The sequence below is a fragment of the Bos indicus genome, chromosome 2 (assembly GCF_029378745.1).
Source record: "Bos indicus isolate NIAB-ARS_2022 breed Sahiwal x Tharparkar chromosome 2, NIAB-ARS_B.indTharparkar_mat_pri_1.0, whole genome shotgun sequence".
NCBI lineage: Eukaryota > Metazoa > Chordata > Mammalia > Artiodactyla > Bovidae > Bos > Bos indicus.
In genome coordinates, this window is record NC_091761.1 from 118,757,779 (window position 1) to 118,784,332 (window position 26,554).

General features: G+C 48.7%; 1 protein-coding gene across 3 annotated transcripts; it reads left to right on the forward strand.

Annotated features, from left to right (window-relative positions):
• The first annotated feature begins 4,660 nt into the window (after window positions 1-4,660).
• Window positions 4,661-25,694, forward strand: SPATA3 (spermatogenesis associated 3). 3 transcript variants are annotated; one of them, XM_019978433.2, is made up of 4 exons: window positions 4,661-5,187; window positions 9,351-9,528; window positions 12,510-12,653; window positions 25,626-25,694. In XM_019978433.2, the coding sequence occupies exons 1-3, from the start codon at window positions 4,779-4,781 to the stop codon at window positions 12,613-12,615; spliced, it is 693 nt and encodes a 230-aa protein (XP_019833992.1). In that variant the 5' UTR covers window positions 4,661-4,778; the 3' UTR covers window positions 12,616-12,653; window positions 25,626-25,694. The 3 variants fall into 3 exon arrangements, with proteins under 3 accessions (XP_019833992.1, XP_070629942.1, XP_070629940.1); XM_070773841.1 differs by having other exon boundaries at window positions 9,354-9,528; XM_070773839.1 differs by lacking the exon at window positions 25,626-25,694 and adding an exon at window positions 12,839-13,924.
• Window positions 25,695-26,554: the final 860 nt, after the last annotated feature.

The window sequence follows — 26,554 nt, forward strand, 5'->3', positions numbered from 1 at the left end:
GCCTCTGCCTCCTAGAATCCCTCCAGGGGCATCAGTCCAGAAGAAGGAGGTGCTCTGGGCAGGTAGTCAAGGCTCCATTACTGGAGGCTATGCCACCCCTCTGCTGCTGCTAAGTCACTTCAGTCGTGTCCGACTCTGTGCGACCCCATAGACGGCAGCCCACCAGGCTCCCCCATCCCTGGGATTCTCCAGGCAAGAACACTGGAGTGGGTTGCCATTTCCTTCTCCAATGCATGAAAGTGAAAAAGTGAAAATGAAAGTGAAGTTGTGTACGACTCTTAGCGACCCCATGGACTGCAGCCTACCAGGCTCCTCTGTCCATGGGATTTTCCAGGCAAGAGTACTGGAGTGGGGTGCCATTGCCTTCTCTGACCCTTCTGCTGGTGACCAGAGCTAGTTGTCCCCTCTTGCTGATTAGCTGCCCTCCTGACATGTGGGGGTGAAGGCTCAGTTGGCATCTATGGTACCCTCCAGCTCTAAGATGCTAGTTTCGGGACAAATGGTGACTGCCTGATCTGGGTGCCCCAGATGCACCAGCGTCAGGGCCAGCAGCGTCAGGGACCTTCTGCTCAGGACCTCGTCCCGACCACCTAGCTGCATCCCTTTAGGCCCATTCTCCTCCCTCTCCTAAATAGTCCATGAGGTTTTCCCATGGCCAGCCTGCCTGCTTAGGAAAGCCTCTTGCCTAGGGATTGTTCCAGTGGGGATCCTCAGGCAAGTCCAGAAAATCCCACTCCATCTTTGAAAACAAGCTCTTGGTGATGCAGTTCCCAGGAGCCTTGTCGCCTATCAGCCATGCCCGCCCTGCAGTCAGTGATTCCCTGTGTTCTTTGTCCTCCTACCGTCACCCTCAAGCAGCTTGTTGAGGCCCTTCTCTGGACTCTGGCCCTCCTTGGTCTCCACAGCTCGGGAGTGGGGAACTCAAAAGAAGACAAGCATAGAAATCGTTCTCACACCACACAGAATGTGACCTGGGACTCAGAGCGAGAGAGATCACTTCTCATTGGGGATCCCAAGAAAGGCTTTATGAGATGTCCACTTGAGGTGGATCTTGATGTTGGGAAGTGCTCTGAGAGGGAGAAGGGCTCAAGTAGGGGGAAAATGCTTCCACAAATGCAAGAAAGTGTTCCTCGACCTCCTGGGCTCACCAACAGCTGGAACTAGACGTGGGTAGCAGCGAGATGGCCTACGAGCCAGGGACAATGAGTTGTGACTCATTGAGTTACAGAATCATGTGTTGTAGAGTCAGACTTCTGGGCTTGGAATGTGTGCTCATGCCCACAGGCAGAGTGGAAGATGTTTTAGCAGTAGTGCTATCCTTCCCCATCCTTCTGGGGCAACCTCTTACTCCACAGGTGCCATCATCCTGCTTCTTGGGACCTCCTTGCTGTTTTCTCCATGGCCATAGGAAGACTCCTCACTCCTCCCAAAGCCTGACCCTCTGTGTTCCCTTCATCACTCTCCTGGGGTACAGGCATTTGTTTTCTGTGCTCTCTTTGGCTTTTTAATGTGAAATGGAATGTTTCTTTCATTGCTACCAGAAAATGCTACCCACATGTGTCCGTTCGCTGTCACTGTTCAGTTGCTAAGTCGTGTCTGACTCTCTGCAACTGTAGCCCGCCAGCCTCCTCTGCCTATGGGATTCTCCAGGCAAGAATACTGGAGTGGGTTGCCATTTCCTTCTCCAGGGGAACTTCTCAGCCCAGGGAGCAAACCCAGGTCTCCTGATTGGCAGGCGGATTCTTTACCACTGAGTGACGCAGGAAGCCCACCCATATGTGTCTACCCATCTCTAATTCACTTAAACCAGTGGTTCTCAACCAGGGGCAATTTCTCATGCTCAGTCTCTCTCTCTCTCTCCCCCTCCCCCTCCCCCTGTCTCTCTCACACACACACCACATTCCAGGGACATTTAGCAATGTTGGTAGACATTCTGGGTTGTCACCACTTGGGTTGAAGGGTGGTGGCTACTGTCATCTCATGGGCAGAAGCCACGGATGTTCCTAAACCACTTCCAGTGAAGGACAGCCTCCCAACAAAGAATTTTCTGACCTAAAATGTCAACAGGGCTGAGATTGAGAAATGATGGTATAAACCAAGTCGAGGCCCTCAGTCAAAAGCCCATCGGTTGCCTGAATATCAAATTGCGCAGAGATAAATACCTTAGGAGTTCCTGACCTGACTGCTAAATCAGGACAGGTTTCCCAACTCAGGTCTCCAGTCTCTCTGATTCTAAATTGAATCCCCTGCTGAGAGATCCATTGCTCTTGACTTCAGGGAATTACCACCTTCTTGCAGACTCACCTGTTCCGTGAACCTCCTCACGCCAAGGGTCAACCAGATTCAACCCAGCTTTATTGATCTGAGCTTCCTTTCATTTCTAATCCTTCGTGCCTTTGTTTTCATCAATCCTATCAAGGAATTTAAAAATTCATTAATTTTAAGGCTTGTATAATTATCTGACTCCCTAAGAGAAAGAGCCTTGAACGGGACTTATTGATGCCTCCAACTGGCTGTGTGACCTTGGGAAGGTAATTTAACTTCTCTGAACCTCAGTTTCTCTTTTGCAAGAAGAGAATCATTAAGATATTTTCAGGCTCTAGAATCCTTAAAATATTTCCTGTCATTTTATATTTCATGTCAGGTCTGGCCTTACATGGGGGTTCTCCCTAAACCGTAAAAGTTCTACCCTAAACTGTATCCTGGAGCAGGATTATCAGCCCCCAGACTCTCAAGGTTAACAGGCGAAAACTCACTCACCTAGTGACGCATTAAGGGCGGAGTGTCCTACTGTGAACATGTTCTGTGTTGCAGTCCAAGCGTGAAGTTTAAGGTTGTCTTTTTAAAATCCTGTTTCCTCTTCTGTCCTAAAATGAAGATCACATTGTTAACTTCAAGAAAGAGTCATAGTCTCCTAATTGGCACGACGAGTTGGGAGTCCGAGAGATGGTCTGCTATTGTCAGACTGTGTGAATCAAAACAAACTGTGGAAAGTTCTTAAAGAGATGAGATTACCTGACCACCATACCTGCCTCCTGAGAAACCTGTATGCAGATCAAGAAGCAGCAGTGAGAACTAGACATGGAACAATGCACTGGTTCAAACTCAGGAAAGGAGTACGTCAAGGCTGAATATTATCACCCTGCTTATTTAACTTCTATGCAGAGTATCTCATGTGAAGTGCTGGGCTGGATGAATCACAAGCTGGAATCAAGATTGGTGGGAGAAATATCAACAAGCACAGTTATGCAGATGATACCACTCCAATGGCAGAAAGTGGAGAAGAACTAAAGAGCCTCCTGATGAGGGTGAAAGAAGAGAGTGAAAATGTTGGCTTAAAACTCAACATTCAAAAAACTAAGATCATAGCATCCAGTCCCATCACTTCATGACAGATAGGGTAAAAGTGGAAACAGTGACAGATTTTATCTTCTTGGGCTCCAAAATCACTGTGGTTGGTGACTGCAGCCATGAAATTAAAAGATGCTTATTCCTTGGATGGAAAGCTATGACAAACCTAGACAGCATATTAAAAAAGCAGAGACATCACTTTGCCGACAAAGTTCCATAGAGTCAAAGCTATGGTTTTTCCAGTAGTCATGCAGAGGTCTGAGAGTGGACCATGAAGAAGGCTGAGTGCTGAAGAATTGATGCCTTTGAACTGTGGTGTTGGAGAAGACTCTTGAGAGTCCCTTGGACAGTAAGGAGATCAAACCCGTCAATCCTAAAGGAAATCAACCCTGAATATTCATTGAAAGGACTGTTGCTAAAGCTGAAACTCCAATGCTTTGGCCACCTGATGCAAAGAGCCAACTCATTGGAAAAGGCCCTGATGCTGGGAAAGATTGAGGGCAAGAGGAAAAGGGGACGACAGAGGATGAGATGGTTCGATGGCATCACCGACTCAATGGACATAAGTTTGAGCAAACTCCAGGAGACGGTGAAGGACAGGAAAGCTTGGTGTGCTACAGTCCATGGGGTCACAAAGAGTCAGACACAACTTAGCGACTGAACAACAGCAACTGCTATTGTCAGTGTAATGAGTTTCAGAAAAGTTTATTTTTCCAAACACCTGTTATGTTTTTGTGGAAATTCTTTTCCCCATTGCAATGTTTCTTATCAAAGTTGGGGAACCCCCCAAGTCCTTTCCCACAGTGAGGAGAGCAGACTTTGGGAGAAGGGGGAAGCCACTCCAAACGGGATAATCTGGTGTGGGGAAGCAGACAGCAAGACAGTAAAAGGCTGTAGATCTTCCATGGACCCGCAAATCTTCAGTTACCAAAAATTCACAAAATGCATGGTGAAGTGGTTTGTTTGTTTGGAGTGGGTGGGGGTTACATAAAAACCAGTGATAGAGGAAGCGTCTCAGCCAGGGTGTCTTGGAGAGGAATAGCGCACAGAGACCCAGGGACACAACCAGCAGGCAGGTGCCCAAAGGAGGGTCTCAGTTTGCAGAATCCTGAGGTCTAAGTTGCCACAGGCTCCAAGGCCAGGCTTAACCAGGTGCCCAGGTCTGTGGGCACCTCCAGGAACCAAGGAGGACGGAGGGCAGCAGGCAGGTGTCAGCAGAGAAGACTGTCCCCAGAGCCCCTGCCATGGGAGCCACCCTGTCTTTTGTGACCTCACAGGAGGCGGGTGGGTGACTCTTCGCTTCAGGGCCTTAGCCCAGACGGACGCCAGAGCCTTCCCCCAGGGCAGGGGCACACGGCCCCTCAGCGAGGGAGCCGGGACATTAGGCAGCTCCATGTAGGTGCACGCTTAGGTCAGGAGGATCCACCATGAAGAAGGGCAAGAGGAAGAAGTCAGAAACCAGGCGCCGGGGCTCCACCTCCCGGCACGCCAGCTCCGAATCCACCCCCCAGCAGCAGAGCTCAGAGTCGAGTTCCCAGCAGCCCGTCTCTGGATCCAGCCCGCGACCACCCAGCCCCAAGCCCACCTCGCAGCTGCCCAGCTCGGGGTCGGCCCCCCTGACGCCCAACCCAGCACCTGCCCCACCGCCCCCCAGCCCAGGGCCCACCCCGCAGCAGCCCAGCTCGGGGTGCACCTCACAGCCCAGCAGCAACTCTACCCCCTCGCAACCTGCACGCCGAGCCCTCCCAGCTCCAGAAGTCAGCCACAGCCACTCAGCTCAGGACGTCGTGTCTCCAGACCCCAACTCCAAAGCATCCTCTCGGTCCAGGAAAGCAGGTGGGCGGCCGTCTTACTCAAGTGGTTCTAGGCTTTCTGCTGATGGATCCCAGGGCTGCCCCAGAGGCTGATAACTCTTCTGATTGGGTCGTGATGTACTGATAATGTGTATTCTGGAGCCGTGCAGTGGGGAGTGTGTGGGTGAGGGCGAGGGTGAAGGGTTTGGGGTTCATTTTTTTACCCAAGAGCCCAGGATTCCTGGGTTTTGTCATTCCTCACCATGTTGAGTCTCTCTAAAGACAGCCACAGGGTATTCAGACAGATTAACATTCGCCGTGGCTCGGTGGGTAGTATTAGCTCCTTGGGAGCCATACATACCCAAATAAACACAAGGCTGCATTAATAGAAGAATCCAGTGAAGGACAAGTAAGGCGGTCATGCTGCTTTACTCTGTCCTCATCAGGCTGTTTGTGTGCGTAAAAGATGCCTAACAATCTAGTCCAAGGAAGATAGTCCAGGTTGGGGAGCTGAGAGGAATCGGGGGAGGCAAGAGCCTTCTGGTGTAGGAGACTCCGTTGAGGGAATTGAAGGTTGTCTGTCTGTCAGCTGGAAAGTATGAGTAGATTTGTTCTATGTTGTTCTCAGATGTCCGACTAAGGGCCCATGGATACGGTTGCTGGATAAAATACAGGCCTCCCTGTCAAATTTCAGATAAATAATAAGTGTGTCCTGAATATTGTACGGGCATCCTATATTTTTATTTGCTAAATCTGGCAACTCATCCATGGAAGGCACTGTAGAAGGTAGATTTCTGCTCAACTTTAAAAAGTATCCAACAATTAGCTCTGTCTGAAAATAGAATGGCTGTCCAGGAAAAGTTGTCCCCCGTCTTCTTGGGTAGCCAGAGTCTGAATAAGCATGGGATTGTGTCGAGAGAACTTGAACAGAGTTCAGGAGGTGGTCTGGTTAATACCATGCTACTAATAATGGTAATAGCTAACATTTATCACTGAGCACTCACCGCATACCTGACATTCGACTCAGCCAAGTGATCTTATTTCACAGTCTTATAAAGGAGATACTAGTATCATCTCCATTTTATGGATGGGGAAACTGAGGCTCAAGCAAGTGTAACAGCTGCCCCTCATGCAGCTGCTGGTAGCACTAAGAGGGGAACTTCGGTCTATTCTGACTTTAGAATCCTCCCTCAACTGCAGCAATGATCTTCCAATCCTGGAAGGTTTGGTGGTCTGCCCAGGAGGAAGAACATCCTTTCTGAGCTTCTGGATCTACCTTGAGCCAGTGCCCGTGACTGTGGTCCTGAGCCCACCAAACTCCCAGGACCACAGCTTTCCCTCTCAGATTGTGTGGACATAAAATAAATGAGAGGAGTAAGGGTGAGTCCTAAGTCCAAGTATGGCTGTGACAACATTTCTGTGGCTAGGGATCAATCCATTAACATGTGGAAATGTTTTGAGTATGATACTAAATATTGTATATGTTATGATCAGAAACATTACTTTGCCAACAAAGGTCCATCTAGTCAAAGCTATGGTTTTTCCAGTAGTCATGTATGGATATGAGAGTTGGACTATAAAGAAAGCTGAGTGCTGAAGAATTGATGCTTTTGAACTGTGGTGTTGGAGAAGACTCTTGAGAGTCCCTTGGACTGCAAGGAGATCCAACCAGTCCATCCTAAAGGAGATCAGTCCTGGGTGTTCATTGGAAGGACTGATGCTGAAGCTGAAACTCCAATACTTTGGCCACCTGATGCGAAGAGCTGACTCATTTGAAAAGACCCTGATGCTGGGAAAGATTGAAGGTGGGAGGAGAAGGGGACGACAGAGGATGAGTTGGTTGGATGGCATCACCGACTTGATGGATATGAGTTTGAGTAAACTCCGGGAGATGGTGATGGACAGGGAAGCCTGGCATGCTGCAGTCCAAGGGGTCACAAAGAGTCAGACACGACTAAGCGACTGAACTGATGACCGTCACACTGAGATAAATCTTTCTGGATTATGGCCTTGAGAACTGATCTGTAGAACACAAGACTTTCTATTTGCACATCTTTTCATGAATGCATGTGGCTCACCCTCAGATTGGTATTCTGTTTGTGGCGGAGGCAAAGTGGGAACTGGTGAGGCTCATCCATGGTTACAGTGGATGCCCACTCTTCTTCTGCCAAAGGAATTGTCTCCCTTGGAGCCAGAGTGGGAAGGAAGGTTGGTGATAAGGGATGAGGACCTTTAAATAAAAGATGCCATATTCTAAAATACAAATCTTTTCATATGTAGAGAATACTGTAGCTCAAGAAAATACAAGTCTTCCAGAAGAATGTCTGTAATCAAGAAGATGGACAATTTCAAGCCTCAGTGAGGCTGTGGGGAAGTCAAAACCTTCTCACACTGATGGTGGGAATGTAAAATGGTTAAACTGCTGTGGAAAACTGTCTGGGAGTTCCTCAAACGGTTAAACATGAAATTGCCATCTGATCCAGCAATTCCTGATCTGAGTATATACCTAAGAGAATTAAAGACATACATCCACACCAGAACTAAAACAGCAGCATTATTCATTATAGCCGAAAAGTGGAAACAGCTCAGTGACCATCAAATGATAAATGGATAAACAACATATGGTACATCCATGCAATGAAATACTAGTTGGCAATAAGAAGCGATGATGGGGATTTCCCTGGTGGTCCAGCCGTTAAGAATTGAAATTCCAATGCAGAGGACACAGGTCCCATCCTGGTCAGGGAAACTAAGATCCCACATGTCTTGGGGCAACTAAGCCCAGGTGCCACAACTACTGAACCTGCATTGCTCTGGAGCCCACACACAACTACAGAAGCCCTCGCATGACAACCAAGACCCAGTGCAGCCAAAATCAAAGACACGAGCGATGCTGATACATGCTGCCACACAGATGAACCTCAGACACATTAGACTAAGGAGAGAAGGCAGTCTCGAAAAAGCCCACATATTGTGTGATTCCATTTATGAAATGTCCACAATAGACAAATCTATTGCCCAGAACCGCAGGGAGTGGAGAATATGCAGGGCTGCTAATGGGCTTGGGGGAGGATGGAAAAGTTTGGAATTAGTGATGATGATTGCATACATTCATGAATATATTGAAAGCCACTGAACACTTCAAAGGGGTAAACTTTAGAATGGAAATTGTGTGTCCGGTTTGTTTGTTTGTTTTTTCCCAGTTTTTAAAAGAAAAAAGATAAGTCTCATCTTTAGAATCCCGTCCCTCCCCTTTCCAGGAAAAGTTTCTGTCGTGGGCAAGTCTAAGTAGAATGGGTGTTGATCACTGGCTTCCTGGGCTTTAGGGTTGGCAGTTCAGTCAAGAAGCCAAGACAGGGAATTCCCTGGTGATCCAGTGGTAAAGATTCTGAGCTCCCAACATGGGGGGCCTGGGTTCGATCCTTGACCAGGGAACTAGATCCCACATGCCTCAACTAAGAGTTCACATGCCGCAACTAAAGATCTCACATGCCACAACAATGATCAAAGATCCTGCATGCTGCAACTAAGACCCGGTGCAGCCAAATATTATTTTAAAAAATAAAAAAAAGGAAGAGGGAGCCAAGGCGGAAGTAGTTACAGGAGGGAATGATCCATCCGGGAGTCCTCTTGCTAAACAGCAGAGGGCGCTGTCTCCAAGTTCCTCTGGGACCTGCAGCTCAGGACAGTAATGGAAGATGAGCTTGGGAAAGGATCTCAAAGACGGTCCACTGGAGTGGTTGTCTTCTGGATAAATCTGTGAGCTCCAGAAAAACGGAACATGGCCGCTCTGGTTGCAGGAATGTCAATGCCACCTCTCCTAGGATGTGCAGTCCTCCTTCCCTCAAATTCCGTGGAAAGAGCCCCAAATTGCGAGTTAGTAATCCTGAGCTGAAGCCCGATTCTTCCATCTCCTTACTATCGGGGCACATATTTGATATTCTTTGAGCCTCGGTTTCCTTATTTGTAAGCTGAGGATAACAATATTCCCTACCCCAGGACTGCTGACAATGAGATGCGATGGATAATGCCATACAGAGCACTGTCCAGGTGTGAGCTATTACATGGGTGTTCTCTGTGTTATTCCCAGGTAGCATGCATTATTTCCCCAAGCAGTCGTTCCTCTCTCCTCTACATAGGCCACTGCTCCTCGCATGGACACCTCCTGCAGCAGTGGGCCCCTCACCTCTCTCCTTCTCTGTCCAGCAGGGCCTCTGATTCGAGTGGGCCCGCGCGCATTCTGTTCCTGTTCCATTTGCCCCGGCAGCTCTGCTTGCTGGCGTCGTCTGGGCCTCTGCCACAGCCGCATCTTCGATGTCCTTCTGCCTCGGGCCTGGCCGACCATGTCAGGGAGAGGATTCCCAAACCTCCTCACCTTTTACAGGTTCTGCAGCCCCTGGGGGGGTGCTGGATCTTGGGCTCACCTCGTACTTACAGTCCTATGGACAGAGGAGCCTGGCAGGCTGTGGTCCCCAGGGTCGCAAAGAGTCAGACACGACTAAAGCAACTCAGCACGCACACATGCACTCAGCCTCCTCTGGGGACTCCAAGGCCCAGAGGAAAGCTGCTTCCTCGGGTGGGGCTTCTGGCCTTTTCTGCCTGGACCCACCTGCACAGAGAGGTGCCAATTTTCTCCTTTGGGGTTCATTCTTCTTTGCTTCAGAGCACACTCTCCCACAGCCCCTCCATCGCAAGCTCCCTGTCACTCAGAAGCTCGGTGATTAAACGCTCTGTCAGGCCACTGCCTCCTTCTGTGGCCTGTGCCACAGCCAAAAGCTTCCTGTTCTTGACCCGCATGTGAACTTCCCCCAGAATTTAGAGATACATGTGAATGTAAGTCACGTACCCCTTGGTGAGAAGAAGTCCTCCCCCTCCTTCAGCAGGTCTCAGGCTATTCCTGGCAGCCCCACAGGGGTCTGTCCCTGACCCAGTGGCCCCCACTGCCTCACCCTTCTCTTCCTCTCCCATGAAGCCCCCAGGTGGCTGCCGCTTCCCCTGGTGGGAAGACATCTGTCCAGGGAACTTCTCCAGTAGCTTTTGCAGTGGCGCAGGGCTACGTACGGAGAAGGCAATGGCACCCCACTCCAGTACTCTTGCCTGGAAAATCCCATGGACAGAGAAGCCTGGTGTGCTGCAGTCCATGGGGTCGCCAAGAGTCAGACACAACTGAGCGAGTTCACTTTCACTTTTCACTTTCATGCATTAGAGAAGGAAATGGCAACCCTCTCCAGTGTTCTTGCCTGGAGAATCCCAGGGACGGGGGAGCCTGGTGGCCTGCTGTCTATGGGGTCACACAGAGTCGGACACGACTGAAGCGACTTAACAGCAGCAGCATCAGGGCTACGTACAAGGGCTAGAGCAGGACCTCCACCTCCCCCCAGCTCTGGAAGCCAGGGAAGCCCCACTTATACTCAGATCTTACACATGTCCAACAGGATACATCTTCCATCTGGGCATCACCCACCCTAAAGCAGAACCCACCCACCCCCATCTCCATTCTACTCCTCTTCCCAGCCCCTCCCCCGCCAACTCCCCTGTCTTGTACATTCTTGAAAATCATCATCTCTCAGCCTTGTGAAGCGAGGCGAACAGATACCCAGGTGTGTTGGGAGAGCACACCAGAGCTAAAATGCTCTGCTACCTGGTAAGTCCTGGCTAGGAAGGGCCTGCCCCCGCCCCCACCATTGCCATGATCAGCTGTCTTTCCATTCAGTACATTCATCCATCTGGTGCCAGGGAGCGCCATGGATTCACAAACCACCAAGTAGGAAAACCTCCTCTGCATAGGATGCTAGGCACGGTGAGGGAAACCAGAACAGGGAGCTTTACTCTTAAAAATTGTGCCATCCACATGGTATCTGATTCGCGCTCCTTCCGTGGCCACCAGACCAAGGGGGAAGGCCTGCCTTTCCTCCCCACAAGGCCAGGGCCCTAGCTGCCTGCTTCCTTTGCCCCAGGGACCAGTTCTTCACTGATCTTTCTGTTTATGAAATTGCCCTTAGCCTCAGCAGGTCATGGGCTTCCCTGGTGGCTAAGCTGGTAAAGCATTCGCCTGCAATTTGGGAGACCTGGGTTAGATCCCTGGGTTGGGAAGATCCCCTGGAGAAGGGAACGGCTACCCACTCCTGTATTCTGGCCTGGAGAATTCCATGGACTGTATAGTCCATGGGGTCGCAAAGAGTCGCACATGACTGAAAGACTTTCACTTTCATTTTCTACATGATAAGCTAAGATGTGCATCTAGAAACTCCGATGCAAACCAGGAAGGGATCTGTGTCCCAAAAGAGATGTTCAAAGAGCTTCGCTCCTGAGCTGGGGTCCACGTAGATGCTGTGTTATCAGTCATATCTGAGCTGAATCTGGAAGGATTTTAGGATGCTCTTGAGCACACACATACATGCACACGCACACACATAACACATGGCCTATTTTAAAGGGAAAGGATCCCGGGTGGAGGAAAAGGTACAAGCGAGGCTCAGAAATAGGAATGTGAAGGGGAGGGGCCGAGGTCCAGTCTGGCCTGTGTCAGGTGTGCACCTAAGTCTGCTCAAGTTCACACCTGCTTCTGTAACCTTTCCATTTCTATGCAGAGTGGAGTGTTGGCTCTGGCTTTAAATACATTAAAATTTTGATTTTTTTAAATTAAATTAAAAAATTTTAAGTGCTTAAATATTAAGTAAGAATCTCTGCTTTAGTAGGGTCTTTGTCCAAATGGCTACTGCTTTTTCTGAGTGCCTTCCACGTCTGCCTGCAGTGCAGGAGACCTGGGTTCAATCCCTGTGTTGGGAAGATCCTCTGGAGAAGGAAATGGCAGCCCACTCCAGTACTCTTGCCTGGAAAATCCCATGGGCGGAGGAGCCTGGTAGGCTAAAGTCCATGGGGTCGCAAAGAGTCAGTCAAGTCACTTTCACTTTGTTCATACTTACTAGCAGCCTCGTGCAGTTTCCCTTCCCACCCGCTTTGTGGGGGTGTAATATGTGGCTTCTTCAGTTGCCTAATCTCCAGAACAGACCTATGCGGCAGGACTCCTCCACAGCGGGGTTGTGAGGCCTGAAGAGGACACTGGGTGGGAGGGAGGTGTTTAGCACAGGGCCTGGCACACGGTGGCCTTAAACACCTTGTCATCTTCTCTCTGAGTGCCCAGGGGAGCTGGCATCCCAGGCCAGCCCATCCCCGGATCCTGGAGGGAGTCTTGTGGTAGAGCATTACTGAAAGAGGCGAAAGGAACTGTGTTCCCTTGAGAGGAGGACCTTTAGCGGGGAGGTGGGTGTTCCTGTCATCCTCATGGTTTCCTTTCCCCTGCCTACGGACGAGCACTAAAGCCCAGCTGCCCCCAACCCATGGGTTCTCTGCTTTGCTCTGCAGAAGACCTTCAAGAAAACATTCCACTCATCGTAATTCGCGTGCTCCGAGCCCTCGGAACTGTTGCTGTGGCTCTGGGAGCCCTAGGAGCTGCCTACTACATCCTTGAATCTTTGTAAACAAGTCCCCAGGCCCGCAGTCCGGCAGGTATGTGGACCCCTTTCATGCCCGTGGCCCTCTGCAGAGTGATCCTAGAGCCCATCGACTCGCCAGCCCTGTAGCATGGTGAAGCGCCTGTCCCTTCTCTGAAAGGAGGAGGTCTTTATGGGGGCACCAAGACCCCCAGTCTTTCAGGGGAAACTTGAGAGTGAGAGACTCATTTCTGGCCTCAGGGCCTACTGGCGTGGCTCTCTCGGGCAGCCCCGGACACTCATGGACAACGCTAAACCCATTGTTGGGATCGTCAAAACAGAGATTTCCCTGTTCCCTGCTGACCTCGGGTGGTTCCTCTCCTCACAGACCCCAGCTAGGAGGAGACAGGAGAGGTGAGCCGGGGGTCCTACACCTCTTGGAGCTTTTCCTTCAAACTTTCTCCCTGTGGTTCCCACTGTTTCCAGCCCTTCTTGTCCTCTGTGAACTTCGTGTTCCACAGAAACCTTCTCCCATCTTTTAAACCACTGTTCTCTCCAGCCTATTCCATCCTGTACTGTGGATGATTTTTACGTACATAGGTGGCCTGTCTCCACCTTCTAGTACAAGATCACTGAGGGCAGGGAGCCTGCCTTATGCAACATCTTGGATCCTCCCCTGTCTCAGGCTGGGCTCCCTAGTAGCAGAGCCTGAGACAAGGATTTGGGTGCACAGGATTTAGTGAAGGAAAAAGAGTGAGAGGAGGCCAGAGAGGGAGGGGACGGAGCAAAGCAAGGATGAGGTCTCAGCTGAAGTCCACTTAGCCTGGTCCAGGCAGGCCTGGAGGTTGAATGACACCCAGAGGGGGTCTAGCCTTGGGGCAAGAGGGTTGGCCTTTCTTGCTCTTCTGTGAGTCAGTCGTTAGCTACTGGGAGAGGTTGGGAGTGTGTGTCTTTGTGAAAAAGTGGCTCCCGTTTGGGTGAGGACAAGTTCCTGGGGAAGCAGGCAGCTCTAGGCCATCAGTAGACAGCGTTCATAATTCACAGGACTGGGCAGTGGATATGCAAGCGCACAAAGAGGATCTGAGCAGGCACTGAGAGCACCTTTTGCCGGGAGCCATCTCCCAGCATATTGCATATTGAGTGCAGCACTTTCACAGCATCATCTTTCAGGATCTGGAATAGCTCAACTGGAATTCTATCACTGCCGGGAGCCAGCGTGAGGAACTCTGCCCGTGGCAAAGGTCATGAGGAAGGAGGCTCAGCATACGCAAAGGCGGGATCGAGCCTCAGGAGTCCCCCTGGAAATTCTCGAGCATCTACCCCCAAAACCAGAGTCTGCCTATTTTCTGCTTTGTGCTCTCACTACACCTCTGACTTTATGGGGGGCTGTCCCCCACTACCTCTCTCTGAAAAAAGAGTTAACTTACAGCTCCAGTTAATAATTCCTGGGTGTGATAGTGTTTCAACCTACAAACTCTTTTGGAAGTCCTCTAGCCTGCCTGAATAGGTTTTTCCGGCCACATGTGATTGCTCAGAGCCTCCCAACTGTGAGAGGCATGAGATGTTCTAAACTGTCTAAATACAGATTCCTTTGAGCAGTTAAAAGATTGATTAGAAATTGTATTGGTGAAGGGTTTGTCACTTGTTGGGCCATTGTTTGCTGCTAAGTCTCCATATCCCTTACCTACTGTGTCCCTGGCAGTGTATTGACTACATTCAGGAATCTAAGTAGTAGCTTTAATGTTTGTAACCTGGGACCCTTGAGTTAATTCTTTTTCTTATTATAGCCCACCACACCTTTGCCCTGTAGGAATGCAACTTTATCTAATGCTTTTGGAGGGTGGTGCCTGACTCATCACCTTTAGAGAAAAATAAGTTTTCTGAAGAAAGGGTCTTAAAATGTTAACAGGCCTCCAGGCCAGAAGATGATGCAAATCACCTAAACTTTTGCATATGATAAATTTGCAGGAAGAAAGCCTGGCTTACTGCATGACTCTACCCCTTCCCCCATTATCCTCTATGCATAACTTAAGGTATAAAAACTACTTTGGCAAATAAAGTGCGGGCCTTGTTCACCAAAACTTGGTCTCCCCATGACGTTCTTTCTCTCACCTTCTGGCTGAATTATTCAGCCTCTTTTCTCCACTGAATTTCCTCACTGAGCTATCCTTATTTCAGCCTCTTTTCTCCACTGAATTTCCTCACTGAGCTATCCTTATTCTATTACTCTTTATATCTTTAATTAACATTTAAATAAGCTGTTGTTTCCTGATTCCTTCCTTCTCCGTTCCTCTCTCCTTTTCACTCTTTAGCTCTTTCTCTATCTTTAGATCTTTCTCTATTTTCTTTTGGTTATATACCCTATAATACATATTCTAGGGTCATAGATGGGAAATAAGTAATTTTTTATATAATTCCAGATGTTATTCCAAAATTATTATTCAAGTACTCTCCAGTTACCATTATATCGATATTCTCATTGCTTTACATCACCAGTAATTGGCATCATCTGGTATCATATATGTTTAACTATCTCCTGATATGTGGAGGGTGCACTGATGCCTCATACTGGTTTTCAACTCTGTTCCACTTATTCCTTGTGAGGTTTACCAGGATAATTCTGTTTTTTTTATCAATGAAATACCAGTTTATATATTTCTTCCACATTTCTATTGATTTAGAGAGCTTCTTTATATATTCTGTTTGTCATATTTACATATTAAAAATACATTCTTTTCAAAAAAAAGGGGCGAAAAGAAAAAAGGAAAGAAAATAGAGAAAGATCTAAAGATAGAGAAAGAGCTAAAGAGTGAAAAGGAGAGAGGAACGGAGAAGGAAGGAATCAGGAAACAACAGCTTATTTAAATGTTAATTAAAGATATAAAGAGTAATAGAATAAGGATAGCTCAGTGAGGAAATTCAGTGGAGAAAAGAGGCTGAAATAAGGATAGCTCAGTGAGGAAATTCAGTGGAGAAAAGAGGCTGAATAATTCAGCCAGAAGGTGAGAGAAAGAACGACATGGGAAGACCAAGTTTTGGTGAACAAGGCCCACACTTTATTTGCCAAAGTAGTTTTTATACCTTAAGTTATGCATAGAGGATAATGGGGGAAGGGGTAGAGTCAGGCAGCAAGCCAGGCTTTCTTCCTGCAAATTTATCATATGCAAAAGTTTAGGTGATTTGCATCATCTTCTGGCCTGGAGGCCTGTTAACATTTTAAGACCCTTTCTTCAGAAAACTTATTTTTCTCTAAAGGTGATGAGTCAGGCACCACCCTCCAAAAGCATTAGATAAAGTTGCATTCCTACAGAGCAAAGGTGTGGTGGGCTATAACAAGAAAAAGAATTAACTCAAGGGTCCCAGGTTACAAACATTAAAGCTACTACTTAGATTCCTGAATGTAGTCAATACACTGCCAGGGACACAGTAGGTAAGGGATATGGAGACTTAGCAGCAAACAATGGCCCAACAAGTGACAAACCCTTCACCAATACAATTTCTAATCAATCTTTTAACTGCTCAAAGGAATCTGTATTTAGACAGTTTAGAACATCTCATGCCTCTCACAGTTGGGAGGCTCTGAGCAATCACATGTGGCCGGAAAAACCTATTCAGGCAGGCTAGAGGACTTCCAAAAGAGTTTGTAGGTTGAAACACTATCACACCCAGGAATTATTAACTGGAGCTGTAAGTTAACTCTTTTTTCAGAGAGAGGTAGTGGGGGACAGCCCCCCATAAAGTCAGAGGTGTAGGTGAGAGCACAAAGCAGAAAATAGGCAGACTCTGGTTTTGGGGGTAGATGCTCGAGAATTTCCAGGGGAACTCCTGAGGCTCGATCCCGCCTTTGCGTATGCTGAGCCTCCTTCCTCATGACCTTTGCCACGGGCAGAGTTCCTCACGCTGGCTCCCGGCAGTGATAGAATTCCAGTTAAGCTATTCCAGATCCTGAAAGATGATGCTGTGAAAGTGCTGCACTCAATATGCAATATGCCGGGAGATGGCTCCCGGCAACCTTTAATTATCAGTTCAGTCACTCAGGCGTGTCCAACTCTTTGCAACCCCACAGACTGCAGCATGCCAGGCCTCCCTGTCCATCACCAGCTCTCTGAGCTTGCTCAAACCAATGTCCATTGAGTCGGTGATGCCATCCAACCATCTCATCCTCTGTCATCCCCTTCTCCTCCTGCCTATAATTATCCCCATTGTCAAATCCATGTGCCATGAAAGCTTAATAAGTGATGAGGGGGAGGAGAAGGGGAGGCAGTAATGGGAGCTTTTTTTTTCTTTTTTTTAAAAAACTTTTTATTTTATATTGGAGTATAGTTGATTAACAATAGTTACTTTCAGGTGGTTAGTTTCAGGTGAACAGCAAAGGGACTCAGCCATACATATACATGTATCCATTCTCCCCCAGACTCCCCTCCCACCCAGGCTGCCACATAACACTGAGCAGAGTTCCCTGTGCTATCCAGTAGGTCCTCATTGGTTATCCATTTTAAATATAGCAGTGTGTACATGTCCATCCCAAACTCCCTAACTGTCCCTTCCCACATCCTTCCTCGCTGGCAACCAGCCCCAGACCTCTAGCAGCCACAGCAGGGTGTGTGGTGGGAATAGATGCTCAAAAGCCCAACCCAGAAAATAAGCTCCAGGGAGAGCTCGCCATCTCCTCAAAGGCTCTGCTGCCTGATCATGGGACCATTCATAAAAGAGCAGAGAAGCACCTTAAGCTTTGCAAAATTCCATAGCAGCTGAGGATCCCCGGTTTCCTCATCTGTAAACAGGAAACGTCATAGAACCTTCCTCTTGAGATGGTTGGGAGCATGAGACGGGGTGCTTGGAGGGCAGAGAGATGGCCAGGAGTCTTGTTACTGTTATCATCTTGGAGATGGTTGGGAAGATGCTGGTTTTGGAGTTAGAGCCCACGGTTCTAGTCTGGCCTCCACTCCCAGGTCGCTGGGTGTTCGGGCCCATATTACTTAACTTCTGTGAGAGTCGGTATCATCTCTAAAGTGGGGAGAATAACAGCACGTTCAAGGGCAGTGGTTGTGAGGATGAACTAAGGGATGTACGGCCCTCCCGGGCTGGCCACCGGCTGGGTAGACAGTGTGCTGTGCTGAGTCATTTCAGTCATGTCTGACTCTTTGCGACGCTATGGACCAAAACCTGCCAGGCTCCTCTGCCCATGGGATTCTCCAGGCAAGAATACTGGAGTGGATTGCCATGCCCTCCTCCAGGGGATCTTCCCAACCCAAGAACTGAACCAGCGTCTCTTACATCTCCTGCACTGGCAGGCTGGTTCTTTATCACTAACACCACTTGGGAAGCCCTGGGTAAGGTGGTAGTGACTGGCGTTTGAAGATGGTGCCTGAGCTAAAGCGTTTCATCTTAGAATCTCCTCCTGGCAGCACCTATGGGTGTGAGCTTGGGCAGGAAACCTTGGGATCAGATCCTTATTCTACCCCCAGTATTTCTTGGGCCTGGACAAGGTTTTTAACTCCTGATGCTTCATTTTCTTGCTAAGTGCTGATAATAATAGTACAGCCCACGTTAAGTGGGGGGACTCGGTGAAAAAAACGCATGTTAAACACAGTGCAGTGTCTGCCACAAAGAAGACCTCAACGTAGCGGCTACATCATCATCATCCTTTTTTAATTCAGTAGTCCCCAAATTTTATTGACCTTTGAAAGCTATAATATAATTTATTTTTTAAATATTTTTAGAGTAGTATTAACCTACAATGCTCCATTAGTTATGGCGCACAACATAGCGATTCTATGCATTACACAATGATTGCCACAGACACTATAGTTTTATTAAAACCTAAAATTGTTAACATCAGTAGATAAGAAATTTGTAAACTAGAAGTCAGAATATAGTCAAGCTATGTTTTACAGCTGATCACTTATTTTCTTTAAATTAGCTTCCTTTTTAGCTTAAATGCAATTATCTCCAGTTCAATTCAGTCACTCAGTCGTGTACGACTCTTTGCGACCCCATGGACTGCAGCACGTCAGGCTTCCCTGTCCATCACCAACTCGCGGAGTTTACTCAAATTCATGTCCACTGAGTTGGTGATGCCATCCAACCATCTCATCCTCTGTCATCCCCCTCTCTTCCTGCCTTCAATCTTTCCCAGCATCAGGGTCTTTTCAGATGAGTCAGTTCTTTGTACGGAGAAGGCAATGGCAACCCACTCTAGTACTCTTGCCTGGAAAATCCCATGAACAGAGGAACCTGGTAGGCTGTTGTCTATGGGGTCGCACAGAGTCAGACACGACTGAAGCTATTTAGCAGCAACAGCAGCAGTTCTTCATATCAGGTGGCCAAAGTATTGGAGTTTGAGCTTCAGCATCAGTCCTTCCAGTGAATATTCAGGACTTATTTCCTTTAGGATGGACTGGTTGGATCTCCTTGTATTCCAAGGGACTCTCAAGAATCTTCTCCAACACCACAGTTCAAAAGCATCAATTCTTCACCACTCAGCTTTCTTTATAGTCCAACTCTCACATCCATACATGACTACTGGAAAAACCATAGCTTTGACTAGACAGACCTTTGTAGGCAAAGTCTCTGCTTTTTAATATATTGTCTAGGTGGTCATAACTTTCCTTCTAAGGAGCAAGCATCTTTTAAATTTCATGGCTGCAATCACCATCTGCAGTGATTTTGGAGCCCAAAAAAATAAAGTCTGACACTGTTTCCACTGTTTCCCCATCTATTTGCCATGAATTGATAGGACCAGATGCTATGATCTTAGTTTCCTGAATGTTGAATTTTAAGCCAGCTTTTTCACTCTCCTCTTCCACTTTCATCAAGAGGCTCTTTAGTTCTTCTTCACTTTCTGCCGTAAGGGTGGTGTCATCTGCATATCTGAGCTTATTGATATTTCTCCTGGCAATCTTGATTCCAGTTTGTGCTTCATCCAGCCCAGCATTTCCCATGATGTACTCTGCATAGGAGTTAAATAAGCAGGGTGACAATATTCAGCCTTGACATACTCCTTTTCCTATTTGGAACCAGTCTGTTGTTCCATGTCCAGTTCTAACTGCTGCTTCCTGACCTGCATACAGGTTTCTCAAGAGGCAGGTCAGGTGGTCTGGTATTCCCATCTCTTGAAGAATTTTCCACAGTTTATTGTGATCTACACAGTCAAAGGCATACTTTGGCCACCTCATTCGAAGAGTTGACTCACTGGAAAACACTATGATGCTGGGAGGGATTGGGGGCAGGAGGAGAAGGGGACGACAGAGGATGAGATGGCTGGATGGCATCACTGACTTGATGGACATGAGTCTGAGTGAACTCCGGGAGTTGGTGACAGACAGGGAGGCCTGGCGTGCTGCGATTCATGAGGTCGCAAAGAGTCGGACACGACTGAGCGACTGAACTGAAATGATAAAGCAGAAATAGATGTTTTTCTGGAACTCTCTTGCTTTTTCAATGATCCAGTGGATGTTGGCAATTTGATCTCTGGTTCCTCTGCCTTGTCTAAAACCAGCTTGAACATCTGGAAGTTCACAGTTCACATATTGCTGAAGCCTGGCTTGGAGAATTTTGAGCATTACTTTACTAGCGTGTGAGATGAGTGCAATTGCGTGGTAGTTTGAGCATTCTTTGGCATTGCCTTTCTTTGGGATTGGGATGAAAACTGACCTTTTCCAGTCCTGTGGCCACTACTGAGTTTTCCAGATTATCTTCAAATGGGCCATAAATGCAAAATCCTACGTTTTGTCATTAAAAGATCACGGGAAATATAAACACTGTAAAAATGTAATGTCCTGGAATTCTGGCTGACGGGGTGCCTGAAAAAAATCTCAGCTTTGATGTCAGTGTCCTGTGTGTTCAAAGATACTTGATTAGTGCTGGGTGTTAAGACTAGCCAGCTCCACACCGAGACCTTCTTTAACCAGAGAGTTGAAAGACCACAGGAATAGGTAGTGATTCCATATTATTGACTGCAATGTCCAGTGCCACTCAGAGAGTCTGGGGTCCACGACGGGTATGTCCAGCCCTGAGCCCTGGGGGATGGGGAGATGATGGGAGGAGAGACAGGAGGAGGGGAAGTGAAGGGGGGCGCAGACTGCAGGGAGAACGGAGAGGCAGAGAAGGGAGGAAGGAGTGAATTGGAAACCTGCCCTGCCTGGACTAGGTCACCTCCCTGGGACTACTGAGAGTTTGCATTGGTGGCAAAGTTAACAAGGCTCCCCAGAGACTGAATCCAGGCTCCACTCCGGCCCTAAAGCTGTGTGTATGTTGCTGGCAGGGGTCCAGTTGGCAGGTGGGGCTTGTTTGGGGATCCCAGCATCACTGCCATCACTTTCAAACCACGCAGTGTGCCAACATCACACAGTTCTGCCTCTTTCTTCTGTTCTGAGTGGTGACTCCTCTGTCTCCCTAGGGCAGGCCCCTTTCCCAACACAGAGTTAGGACAGGTGGGTCCTCCCAGGGACAGACAGACCCTCTGTCCTCGGTCCCATGATTTCCCTGGAGAAGAGGCAGACTATGCCAGCGCCCCCGCCCATGTAGTGGCCTGAGACAGAGCCCTTTCCAAGCCCCAGAGCCCATGCCTGGTGATTGTGAGGAGAGGGTGCTTTCTCACCAGACCCTCTGCCTCTGTCAAATTGCTCTTCTGGTGACAATTTGGGAACCAGTGTTGAGATCCACGCTCACTGGCATCACATGTGTTTTAAATGACCTCATTTCCAAACTTGGCTTCTGTCAGGGCCAGGCTGTGATGTAAACTCCCCCGTCATTCAGTGGATGCTGAGGGTTCTGAGGGTTGGATGCACGCACCACCAGTAGGAGGCAGGGAAGCATTTTCTGGAAGCCCAGAACTAATAGCCACTGGTGGCCATGGTATCTCCCACCTGGCTCCCCAGTGTCCGCCCAACACCCCTCCCCATGTAGGTATGCAAGTGGGTCAGCTGGGCTGTCACACATTAGTACTGACCATGTGCCCAGCACCACATCAGGTGCTGTGAGATGTGATGACACAGTAGGGCATGGACAGCCAAGTCCACCAACAGGCCAGGGCTAGACTCGCGACTCTGAGGTCTGGTAAAATCTGTGGATCTAGGCCAGCCAAAGTCCCCAGGCAAAGAGATCAGAGGTGAAAATTCAGATGGAGGCCCACATACTTACCTGCCATCCAAGCTAGAAGGTGGCAGAGTCCACACAGTGGGGAGTATTTGGTAATTAAATAATGCATTCATTCATTAGATATTTCCTGGGCACCTACCTTGTGCTATAGGAGTAAACCAAGCCAGACAAGAGCTCTCCTCGGGGAGCCTACATTCCAGTAGATGCAGGCAGACTGTGGACAAGTCAGTGAATAAACAGGATCACTTGATTTGGTGGTAAATGTTGTCAAGGAAATAAAGTGGCTCTGATAAAAAGCAGAGAGAGGTGGGCTGAGCAGGAGGGGCCGCTGCCAGAGCCTGGCTGTTCTGTGAAGACCCCTCTGAACTGAGGTACCTTTGGCAGAAGGAGCCAGACCATGCGGATCTGAGGGAAGAGCATTCTGTGCAGAAGGAACAGCAAACCCTACATCCCTGAAACAGGAAAGATGCTTAATGTTAAGTTTTAGGGCCAGAGAAGCCAGTATGGCTAAGAGCTAAGGGGTCAGGATGCCACTTTAGGGGAGACCAAGGTCAGGCAAGGTCTTGGAGTTTCCATTGTGTTCTAGATGTGGTGGACAGCCCCTGCTACAGAGCAACAGCAAATCCTTACATAAGCACACCTCTGGACACTTTACATTTATTGCGTGCATGCTGAGTTGCTTCAGTCATGTCCAACTCTGTGTGACCCTATGGACTGCAGCCTGCCAGACTCCTCTGTGCTTGGGATTCTCCAGGCAAGAATACTGAAGTCGGTTGCCATTTCCTCCTCCAGGGGGGTCTTCCCAACCCAGGAATCGAATCCAAGTCTCTATGTCTCCTGCATTGGCAGGCGGGGACTTTACCACTAGTGTCACCTGGGTTGACCAAAAAGATCATTGGAAATTTTCCGTAATAGTACGAAAAACCTCAAACGTTTTGGCCAACCCAATATTAACTCATGCATCCTCCTCTCAAATGGGAATATCTCAAGCTCCTGGTTTTGATTCAAAACAATCACAGTATCTATTGGGTAAAGAATGGGAATGGAGGAGGAAGACCAGGTAGGACTCATTTGCACTGGTCTAGACAGGCAAAGACGGTGCTTGGACCAGGGTGATGGGTGTAGAGGGAAAATGAACAGGTACAGTGTGGGCTTCCCTGGTGGCTCAGACGGCAAAGCATCTGCCTGCAATGCAGGAGACCCGGGTTCGATCCCTGGGTCAGGAAGATCCCATGGAGAAGGAAATGGCAACCCACTCCAGTCCTCTTGCCTGGAAAATTCCATGGATGGAGAAGCCTGTAGGTTACAGTCCATGGGGTTGAAAAGAGTCAGACACAACTGAGCGATTTCACTTGGCTTCAGTGGACAGTGTGGGGATTGAACCAGCAAGTCTGGCTGGTAGACTGGATGAAACAATGAGGAAAAGGGAAGCCTCAAAATTGACTCCAAGAGGATGAAGGCACAAGGGACAGAAATCAAGAGTTCTGTTTTACTGTTATTTTTGCTGGACAACCAAGTGGAGATGTCAAGTAGGTAGAAGGATAGAGGGAGCTCGCAGGAAAGGATGGGTCTTAGCTGTGAACATAAGGGTCATTAGCAATAGCTGATGTAGGGAAGATGGATAGAGCAGAGGGCCAACGTGGAGAAGTCTGATAGTGAAGGGAGACCCTGCGGAGTAGACACCTGTTCCTGGTCTTCTCTGGGTCTAGGTGAGCACCTGGGATCTCAGGAGGCTTCCAGAGGTAAGGAAAGCAGGCAGGCTCAGGTCAACAAGTGTCCACAAGGTCACAGAGATGTATCTCAGTGGGAGGAGCTGGTGAGCTGTGACCTCTGGTGGTAAGGCTCCAGCTGCTTCTCTCTGCTTGTTCCCCTGTTCCCTGACAAATGTGGACAGACAGACGTGCGCTTCCCCAACCTGGTGCCAGGACCCATCCCCATTCATGTAGCGAACAGTGGGAGGACCCTGAACCAGCACTGGGGTTCGGGTCTCATTGCCTCTTGATTGGATGAGCCGACCCTGGTGCTCACAGAGCCCCCACTTGCCAGGCATCTTGTTGCTCAGCAGCTGCTCTCCATGCAGACCCTTTCACGTGCAAAGAGTTTTCACTGCTTCGAGAGAAAATTTCCTTAGCTTGACAGTTGAACGAAGCTTACCTACCTCTCTCATGTGGTTAAGGTGCTTCCCAGTAAATCTGGGAAGTGTTCTACCAATGGCATTGCTCTGACGCCTCTCTTTTTAACTCAACTGTAAGACGAAAGTGGGAACTGGTAGGTTTCCAAATGCCCACAAGGCCTTTTCAGTTCAGTCAGTTCAGTCGCTCAGTCGTGGCCTTTTACGACTTGATTTACAAGTGGATTATGAGTTAGGTTACTTGGTGCTGCCAATTTCAGAGAATCCAGTTCAAAATGATATTAAGGAGATTATCTCACATAACAACAGGACAGCGGGCAAGTGTCAGAGCTGGTTAACTCAACGGTGTCATCAGACACCTGGGGACTTTTCCAGCTTCCGGCTCTGACACCCTTAGCACGGGGCTGGCTAGTTCCCCTCCTGGGCAGATGGCTAGAGGAGCTCTCAGAATTGTATCCTCATACCTTAAAAAGCTAGGTGGCGCTGATAGTAAAGAACCCCCCTGCCAATGCAGGAGACCTAAGAGATGCAGGTTCCATCCCTGGGTTGGGGAGAACCCGTGGAGAAGGGCGTGGCAACCCACTCCTGTATTCTTGCCTGAAGAGTCCCATAGACAGAGGAGCCTGGCGGGCTACAGTCCAAAGGGTCACAAAGAGTCAGACACAACTGAAGCGACAGCACGCATGCACACCCTGACAGCCAGAAGCAAGGGAAAAGGCCACCTCCCCTTGGGTCTCTTCTTGAGTTAAAAATCTGTTCCCAGGGTGCCCCTCTCCTGGAATACTTGCTCCCTCATTGGGGGTGACAAGCCCCTGCACTGGGTCTCCTGCTCCTTCTTAAGCAAATTAATAGCATAGCAGGGTGAATTTTCGTGACTGGATTAGACCGGTCTAGATGTCCCCCACACCCTGCCCCTATGGACTAGTGGGGACAAGGAGGGGCGTATCCAGCCAAAGGAGGCCCCTGCCAGGAAAGAAGACGTGAGAGTGGATATGGGAGAAGCAGACAGCAGCACCGACTATGGCGGGCGAGAGCGTTTAAAGAAGGTGATATGTTAGGCAGTGCAGGATGAACGGCCAAGTGCAGACCTGTTGGCCTGGAGACCTCTCTGACTTCAGTATTTCAGCCACTGAAAGCCACCCTGAGGACCCGTGAATCAATGCACATGCGTATGTTGGTGGGTGGAGGAGGGATGAATTACGGGCATTTGCTGAGTCATCCAGAGCTTCAGAGACTTAGCTCTTCGACCTTCTGAGAGGGAGATGGGCAGTTGGGTGTCCTTCTTACCCTAGAGTGAGGAACCATATGATGACAGTGGCAAAGCCTCCTCTCAAGGGAAAGACGTTTACAGAACTTTCTTTCCAAAAACTTGGTGAGCCTCTCTCGCTGCATCCCACCAGTGAATGACGCAGCACTAAAATCAATCAGCTGCTTTCCCCTCTCCTTTTGGGCGCTGAGTGTAGTAAAACCACCACGGCCTTCCATTTCAGGGGAGAGAGGCTCCATCTTAAGTGCTGGGGACAGGGAGAGGAAACAGAAGGTGCCAACAATGGCCCAAGCCCAGTTCCTGCCAGGCATTTTGCATAAGCTCGTTACAGCCTGAAGGGAAAAAAACAAAGTCTCTGTGAGTTCAGACAAAAGGAAGAGGGAAGGTGATGAATGGAAGAAATTTTAATCCTAAATTATTTATTTTCCCACAGGAGGATCTTAGCTGCTAAACCCTCACCCTGAGGCCATAAAACTGGAAAGCCACCAGAACTCTGGGGTCACAGAGTGTTGTCTAAGCTAATGGCTCTGTCCTTATTTTTCTTACAGATCCAGTTTTCCATCAAGGATCTCTCTTGTCACCAAAATAGAACAAAACCAAAAAAAAATCAAAAAAAGGAGTTCTGTTTCTTTAGTGTGTTTTACCTAGAGACACAAAAGTTGGTCTTGGCAAATGGGTAGGGAAATGTGAGGGCCTTGGTGACTTTGTGAGCCCCCCCACCCCAAGGTAAACCAAGGTGGAATCCTACCCTTCCTTTTGGGGGCCACGGACCCAAGGGAGGCAACTTTGCACACACTCACAGAAGAAACGATTTCAGATTTTCCTATTTTAAATGCAGGAATTAGGCAACTTAATTCAATACCTAAGGTAACTAGTCAACGGGCACTAGTATCCACCACCAGAAAACTCTGTCCCTGGGAAATGGCTTCATTCAGCTTCGCCTGGGATGGGGGAAGTTCAGAGCCTGTCGAGGCGTGGCTCGCAGCCTTGTGGTTTGTCGGGTGACGTACCTGCCCCCAGCCAGTGCCTGCTGGGTCTGGACATCTAGTTCCTGGACCGGCTGAGGCAGAAGTCTTAGTTCAAGGTTATCCCAGGAAACACCAATAGGGGAGACAGGTGTGGAACAGGTACAGTGGCCACTGGGGGCAGATGAAGCTGTATCCTTCTAACACAGTGCTAGGGAACAGAACACATACCTCAGAGTCACCCCGCCCCGGAGGGGAAGTTGGGTATTATTTATACACTCATCGGTTAAGGGCTCCTGGGAGGGAGGTGGTTAATTTTGTGCCCTGCCCCCTCGGTGGGGAGGGGGCCCAGGGGAATGCAGATGGTGGAAGTTGGGAGTTGAGAATGCACTGAAGCCTGTTACCCAAACAGGAAGGGGTGAGTAGCAGCAGGGGTGAGGACAACCCCTAACTCAAGTGAGCGAGTGCACAGAGCACCTGGGTGACCTGCTCGCCTCTAAGAAGGGGCCAGG

Excerpts from the sequence above, each read along its gene's own strand:
- SPATA3 (XM_019978433.2), top strand. The coding sequence starts at position 4,779 with ATGAAGAAGGGCAAGAGGAAGAAGTCAGAAACCAGGCGCCGGGGCTCC. Across the intron at positions 5,188-9,350 it reads CTCTCGGTCCAGGAAAGCAG|CAGGGCCTCTGATTCGAGTG; the intron begins GTGGGCGGCCGT and ends TTCTCTGTCCAG. Across the intron at positions 9,529-12,509 it reads AACCTCCTCACCTTTTACAG|AAGACCTTCAAGAAAACATT; the intron begins GTTCTGCAGCCC and ends TTTGCTCTGCAG.